Source organism: Echinops telfairi, unplaced genomic scaffold, assembly GCF_000313985.2.
Source record: "Echinops telfairi isolate 266 unplaced genomic scaffold, ASM31398v2 ScPeMD7_18;HRSCAF=68, whole genome shotgun sequence".
Classification (NCBI taxonomy): Eukaryota; Metazoa; Chordata; class Mammalia; order Afrosoricida; family Tenrecidae; genus Echinops; species Echinops telfairi.
This window is the reverse complement of record NW_022103915.1, coordinates 2,084,193-2,091,580: the sequence shown is the minus strand read 5'-3', so window position 1 is coordinate 2,091,580 and position 7,388 is coordinate 2,084,193. Positions and strand designations below refer to the sequence as shown.

The 7,388-nt window shown below is 54.8% G+C and overlaps 1 protein-coding gene across 2 annotated transcripts in view; it reads right to left on the bottom strand.

Annotated features, from left to right (window-relative positions):
• The window catches only part of VRK1 (VRK serine/threonine kinase 1), a 44,539-nt gene that overhangs the window by 5,695 nt on the left and 31,456 nt on the right, over positions 1–7,388 (bottom strand). For both annotated transcript variants that reach the window (XM_045288205.1, XM_045288206.1), the window contains exons 6-11: positions 6,950–7,058; positions 6,700–6,792; positions 4,422–4,554; positions 3,319–3,439; positions 3,094–3,152; positions 1,364–1,542 (exon numbers count right to left, since the gene is read on the bottom strand). In XM_045288205.1, coding sequence (XP_045144140.1) covers positions 1,364–1,542; positions 3,094–3,152; positions 3,319–3,439; positions 4,422–4,554; positions 6,700–6,792; positions 6,950–7,058 — 694 coding nt within the window. The remainder of the gene's footprint in view (positions 1–1,363; positions 1,543–3,093; positions 3,153–3,318; positions 3,440–4,421; positions 4,555–6,699; positions 6,793–6,949; positions 7,059–7,388) is intronic.

Here is a 7,388-nt window from a genome sequence, read left to right as displayed (position 1 = left end):
GGGGGGAGGCATGGCCTCTCGCAGCATCCCTGAAGTGTGTTCACCAGCCCCGGGTATCTTTCCACCTGCCTGCCCTGCCAGCTCCCGCTTCTGCCCGACACAGATGATGAAGAACACCGGACAGTTCATCATAAAGTAACTGATAAAAAATGAACTTGTCATTGTTAGGCACCTTCAAGTTGATTCCAACTGGGCAACCTGATATGCATGTAACAGGGCAAAGTTCAGCCCAGTCCTGCGCCAGCCTCACAAGTGTCCTTATACTTGAGCCCACTGTGGCAGCCAGTGTGGCAGCCCATCTTATCCAGGGCCTCCCTGCTGTTGGCTGCCCCTCGAGTAGGAACTGGTCTCTCCTGACAACACACCCAAAGACCGAGATGAAGTCTCACCACCCTCTAAGGAGCACTGCCTGTACTTCTTCCAAGACAGGTCTGTCTGTTCTTCTGTCAGGCCGTGGGCCTCTTCACGTGCTTCTCAAATGCTTCAGCTCTTGGACCTTCTTATGCAATGTCCAACTTTCAGGTGCACGTGAGGCGATGGGAATACCATGGCTCGGGTCAGGTGCATCTTCGTCTCAAACGAACCTCCTTGCTTCTGAACACTCTAAGGAGGTCTTTCTTGGAGAGCAATGCATCATCTGATCTCCTGACTGCTGCCTCCATGAGCAATGATTGCGATCCAGGCACAATCCTTCTGACAACGTCCATCTTTTCTCCCTTCAACACGATGTTACCTAGTGGTTCCCTTGTGAGGATCTGGGTCTGCTGGACATTTGAGTCAATCTGTCCTGGAGGCTGCACCCCTTGGCCTGCACCGGCAAGTGCTTCAGGCCCTCCTGACTGTGTCACCTGCACATCACAGGTGGCCAACAGCCTCCCATGCTCAGTTTTCTGTGTCCCTTCTGAACTGCCAAAGGAAGCCCGGCCACTGCTGGCCTACAGGACAGCTCACCAGAGCTCATTGCTTCTGGACGTTCCTCCCCTCTCACAGCCCCACCCTCTCATGCACACACAGCTCTGCGCACACACACACTGGTTTTCCCAGCGGCATCACTTTCACATGGCAAACGTGCAGTGCTTGAGCACACCCAGAAAGCAGGAGTGCTGAGCAGAAGACTGACCGCAGGTCGCCATGGGGCAGGAGGACACCCACTACCACCTTGGGGCCCTGGCAGAAACCCTCGCCCTGCTGCCAAGGCCATCTGCCTTAGAATCTTTTTAGGAACAGGATGATTCGCTACTGAGGCCAGAACACGTCTGTGTGTCAATTTTCCGACCGGCTTCCCAGGGTACTGAATCTACCCAGGACCCTGTGTCGGTGCCCTCTACCAAGCAGGGGCCCCGAGAGCTGCCGCTGTGGTCACCTTGGTTCTGGCCTTCGCCTTCAAGGCCCCGTTCTCCACGAGGCTGAGGCCGAGCCGGCCGTCGTCTTTGCTGCCCATGGCGCACAGGCCCTGCAGGAGGATGTCGCGGAAGCTCTGGTAGGAGGGCTTCTCGGCATAGCCCAGGACCTTCACCGTCTCCAGGTACTTGGCAATCTCATCTGGAAGGACAACATCACAAATCTAAGAGACCAATTCTTCTGTGAAATAAAATCTCTGTGGCCACAGTCAAATTAGAACACACATACACGGATCACCTCTCCCCAGAACAGGGCACCTTCCATCATTTCTGCCCTGGAAAATGGGCTCCTGAACTCAAGTGTCTGTTACATCAGACTTCACAATAGATGTGTCCCTTGTGAGAGAAAACTAGACAACACACACTTAAAATCCGAGTCTGCATGAAGGAACAGCCGTCTCTCAAGGCTCTACAAGAGCTCAGGAGGGGCAGGCATGAAAACGACCACAAGGAAATGTCCTGCGTACAGCGCCGGCTCTGCAGTGGAACGCCCCGCACCTGGACGAGGTCATGCAGACGAAAACCAGGCGGAAACACACAGATAAAGCAGGTCAGTTCCCCGAGGAGAAAAGCCCGTCTCTGAGTGACGGGGTCCCTGTGACCTGGGGCGGGCGATCCTGCGTCCTGGCGGCTGACAGAGGCCTACACCCTGGACTATCTGCTAGCTGCAGGGTGAGTGTTTCACCTCAAGGCCCAGAGCAGGGGCTCGAGAACCACATGTGACTCTGAAGTTAGACTGAAAATGAAAATACAAGTATTGCAGGTTCACTTACAACGTTCTACTTTTAACGTCCCTTATTTGTAAAAATCTATGTATGGCTCCGAAATAACTTAAATGGTTGTGTTGGACAGAATTGGCTCTTCCTGCACAAAAGTGTGCTGACCCTAGTCTAGATCAACCCTTCTCAACATTAGAAATCCATCGTCAGACTACGTAGGCCCATATGTATATTCACAAGCCGTGCTCTCCTCTGACCTCCAGACTGAGACGTGAACATGCTCTTGTTCGGTTCACAAAGAAACCCTGGCCGGCCTGGGCCAGCTGACCTCACAATCTTTGTTATAGCCGTGGCTTAAATTCAAGTCCGTTGGTGCAGCCACCACGCCCATCCATCTTCCGGAAGAGCATCCTCTTTTTGCTGACCACCTACCCTGCCAGGCATGCTGCTCCTCTCCAGGCACGGGTCTCACCTCATAAGGTGTCCAAGGGACAGGGCCTCGGCACCCTTGCTTCTAAGGGGCATTCTGATTGCACTTCTCTGACACAGTGTGTTTCACTTTTCCTGACTGTCCCTGGTGTATCTGATAGTTCCCTCCAATGCTGCAGTGCCAGGGCACCACTCCCTTGGTCTTCCTGTTCGGTGTCCAGCACGGGCAGGCACACGAGGCTCGGGCGGCCCACCTCCGTGCTCAGAGGAGCACCACTTCAAGAGGCCTGTGCAGCAGATTCGTTCTTTGATTTCTCGACAGCTGCTTCCACGAGCACTGGTTGTGGCTCTAGGTACAACGACAACCTGGACAACATTGGTCGTTTCCAGGAGGTTTATCATGATGCTGCCTACTGCTCTCTCACAGCCCTGAGCACCCTCACACCCACCTGCTCTCAGACCCAAGTGCCGACACTCGTCCGTGAACGGCCTGACTCTCCCCAGTGGAAACAGTGTCTTATCAACATTTTAAAAACTTTTCCTACCTGGCTTGTTTTTCTCAGGAAAACATGTGTCCATTAAACTTGCGATGTTTTCTCTGTATCTGTTAGAAATGAGAGGCTGTGTCACCGGTGAACCCTGAGGCCACAGTCCTAGAGCTATGGGGAGCCTCGAGAGGCGGCACCTCACTGCATCCCACACCGTAAGACCCAAGGCCCTCGCTGCCGACCGAGGTCCTGTCAACACCACTTAGCAAAAAGCTCTTTTACCTAATTTTGGAGTCTCTGACATAGTTAGCATCTTTCAAATTATCCTCCCACGGGAGATGGCCACTGAGCCACTGGATCATGCAGTAACCGAGGATCTCCAAGTCCCCTCGTCTTGACGGAGCTACAAATACAGAGGCAGCAGGTTAGGGGAGGTCACAGGCACACAGGGAGAAAGGGGGGCTTTCTACTCCCCTAAAAAGTTAGTCTCGGAAATCCACAGGGGCAGTTCTGTCTATCCTGTTCTATGGGGACGCTTTGGGTCAGCACCAACTCGATGGCAGTGAGTGAGTGTGTAACAGAGTGGGTGAGTGACTGAGCGAGTGAATGACTGAGGGGGGTGAACGAGTGAGTGAGTGAGTGAGTGAGTGAGTGAGTGAGTGAGTGACCGAGGGATGAACGAGTGACTGAGGGACTGAGTGAGTACACACGGAGCAGGAGGCCAACTGCTTTGGCCCCAGGGCCGGCGTGCACCGCCACAGTCCTGACTGTGCTTATGGGACATACTGAACCATGACTGGGAACCCCAGCTAACATCTGACTTTAAAATCCACACTGGTAGATGTCAGGTCTTCAAACTGGGACCCACAATCTAGGATAAATTACCAAACGATCCCTAAACCCACAGCCACCACAGCGATTCCCAAGCGTCAGTGCTGTCTAGGGTCGGGGTGCCCTGTCTTTCGAGGAACAGGCGCCTCGTAACCTGTGTTGCAGGGGCCAGCACGTCTGACCTGCACCCCAGGGTTCCTTCCCAGAGGGTCGGGGAGAACCTGCCTGCGGCCGGCGGCCACGGCATGAACAGCGGTGGGCCGGAGGGAAGAGAGGCACACTCACATAACCCGACTGATGTCACTGACATGAGGGGTGAGACGGAGCTGGGCCCCTAGAGGGTCCCTGGTGGTGGTGGGTGAGCCATTGGAAAGATGAGGCTCTCTACTCCCAGAGTGGTAGGGGCAAGCCACCCACCCTGTGATCAGCAGGCTGATGGCAGTGGGTTCTGCCCTGACTATAAAACCAGCCTGGTGACGTCCAGTCCAGTCCACCTATCCCAGCTGGCCGCTGAGAGGCCAGCCAAGGGTCCGCCCAGCCTGCACCAGACTTACCCACGCCGTTGTGGGCGTCGATGCTGGTGAACTCCATGGTGCCATCGTGGCGCCTCTTGGGGTCCTCCTTGTATTCTTTATGAATCCCTTCTGGGCAGTAGCGATAGGCAAGGCCGTAATCCACCAGATACACCTGCAGAGCCCAGGCCTGTCAACGCCAGACAATGGGGCCCAGGAACGGGGCAGCCCACAGCCCACAGAGCAAGCCGGAGCCCACGTAAACAACTTTTGCTTTTAGAGAAAAAGGTGAAATGACCAGTGGATAGCCGGGTCACAGCCCTTCAGCTTCCGGCCTCATCTGCAGACAACTGCATGCTCAGCTTGTACCAAGTCTTGCCCTTGTTCCCACACTCCGATGGGGCCCAGCAGACCTGTCACACAGGGAAACGCCCTGGGCAGACAGACGCCTGGGGGCCTGGTGGACCCTGGCTGCTCCGACTCACTCACAAGTGTTTTACAGGTGAGTGGTGCTCTGAAGCACTCTTAGACAAGGCTCTGATCTTAATTAAGTCTTCGTAATTAACATAGGAGCCCTGGAGGAGGTGGTAAAACATTAGGCCTCGATCCGAATGGTCAGCAGTTTGAAACTACCAGCAGGTCCAAGGGAGAAAGACTGGTCTTTCTACTCCTATAGTAGAGTTCGTCTCAGAATCCCACAAGGGGTTAGTGTGAGCGCTAATTCTATGGCAGTGAGCTTGACGTCTGAGACTTTTAGTTTGAACTAACACTATAATTTGGTCTCTCTCTCTCTCTTTACTGAGCCAGTGCTCATTCTATGGCAGTGAGTTTGAAGTCGGGACTTTTAGTTTCAATTAACACTATACTTTGGTGTCTTTCTCTCTCTCACGCACACACACACATACACACACACACTTTGTTTTTCTCTCTCACACACACATACACACACACACAGTCTTTCTCTCACACACAAACACACACACTTTGTCTTTCTCTCTCTCTCACACACACACACACACACACACACACTTTGTCTTTCTCTCACACAAACACACACTTTCTCTCTCTCTCACACACACACACACACACACACACACACACACACACACACACACACACGATGGTGGGCACACAAAGCTGATGTGCTGGTAGGTTTCTATCCCCAAGCCTCCCCAGAGCTCCAATTCTGGGGAGTCGGCTCACACACTCAGACTCCAGTAAACTCGGCTGAAGTAAAACCTGAGACCTGATTGAGCTCCAGCCCCTGGGCCAGAAAAACAACCCCACCCCATCCAAAGGGCGCCGAGGGCCAGCACTGCGGCTGCCCAACGAGGGCTGCACTTGCACCATGAACTGTGTTACATGTCTCCTCCCAGTCAACTTCAGCTCCTGGTGCGTTTAGACGTATGCGTGCAAACCTAGAAGCATCTACACCAGCGAGAGATGTGACTTTAAAGGCAGCTCTGCTACAGGTCCTCCTGCATTGTCACGGTCACAGAGGTCCTGCCCTCGTTGTCTGAGGCCGGGCAGGGAGGACACACGTGTAAGGCGAGAGACACAGCTGGGGACATCCACGCGTAGGGGAGTTCCAGGGGGGTGGAAGGGTGAGTGAAGCACAGGGTCAGCAAACAATCACTCCAAACTGACGGACCCAGCACAGCGGATGTCTCAACCACCCTGTGAGTGGGACATCCGGGAGGGACAAGGACAGAGGCCCAGCAACGATGGCAACGACGACTCAACCAATGCCATCAACTCCAGGAAGCTGCGCAGGCTCCCTCTCCAACTACACCGACCCAAATAAAGGCCTAAGAATATGCGCTTGGGCGGAAAAGGGGTGAGTGCCACCCACCAGAGCAAATTCCAAACCCGAGGGTGCCCACACTTAGACAGTCAGGACGCTTCTGTAAACCCTCTGCTGTGAATAGTCCGCATGTGAAAGGCCACATTTCCCAAGAAATTGAGCAGTGACACTCGATGGACTTCTTGAACAAAGACAATTCTAAAATGACCAGGCAGACAGGCAAGCAGCACTCATTGGTGCCCTCGGTAATTTCAAACTCCAGGCCCAAATCGCTCTGGAATTCACTGTGCGTCACCAGCACTTCCCCAGAGCGTGACTGAGTGTGACTGGGTGTTACTGAGAGTTACTCAGGTACAACCGCCAGCTCCACCAACTGAGTGCCAGCACCTGCACCAGAGCTGGAGCGTCACATGGGAGGACTGCTGCGGGCAGGGCGGGCGGTGTCCCAAGGCCAGCAGCAGGGCTGCTGCCAGCAGGCGCTCTGTGAGCGGGCCCCGAGGCAGGGCCTGCGCCTACCTGGTCGGGATGCGTGCAGCTCAGGAGGAGGTTGGCGGCCTTGATGTCCCCGTGGGCATACTCGTGCTCGTGGATGTACTCCAGGACGTCCAGCTAGGAGAGGCCCAAGCCTGAGTGCAGTACCCACAGCCACCAGCAGAGGACCGGCCCAGTTGCCTCAGGAACCACCGGGCCAGGCCAACCCCAAGGGAGCGCCCTGCCTGAGGGCAGGTGGGAAGAAAGGAGAGGGTGGAGGAGGAGGCACACTTACAATTTTCAAGCTCAGTTGCAGGACAGTTTTCCGAGAAAACCTCTTGGCACTGGCCTCGTAGATCTTCTGAAGGTCACTCCCTAAGCGATCCATGACCATGAACCTGTAACTGGGACAGACAAGAAGGGCCCTGAGCAGGCAGAGAGCCTACGGAGGGGAGTTGGCAATTCAAACTCACCAGGCAAGGCCTTCTGCTCCCGCAGAGGGGGCAGCCTCCGAAACCCTGGGGCAGCTCTCCTCTGGCCTTTGAGTCACGGCTCCAGGTGGGGATCCCTAGTGAAGCTCCATAGGAGCCCAGGTGGTGACATGGTGACACAAAGTTCAAACCCACAACTGCTCAGGGGGAGAAAGATGAGGCCGTCTATTCCTGCAGAGTGAACAGGAGCAGTTCTGCCTGTCCTGCAGGGAGTGAACAGGAGCAGTTCTGCCTGTCCTGCAG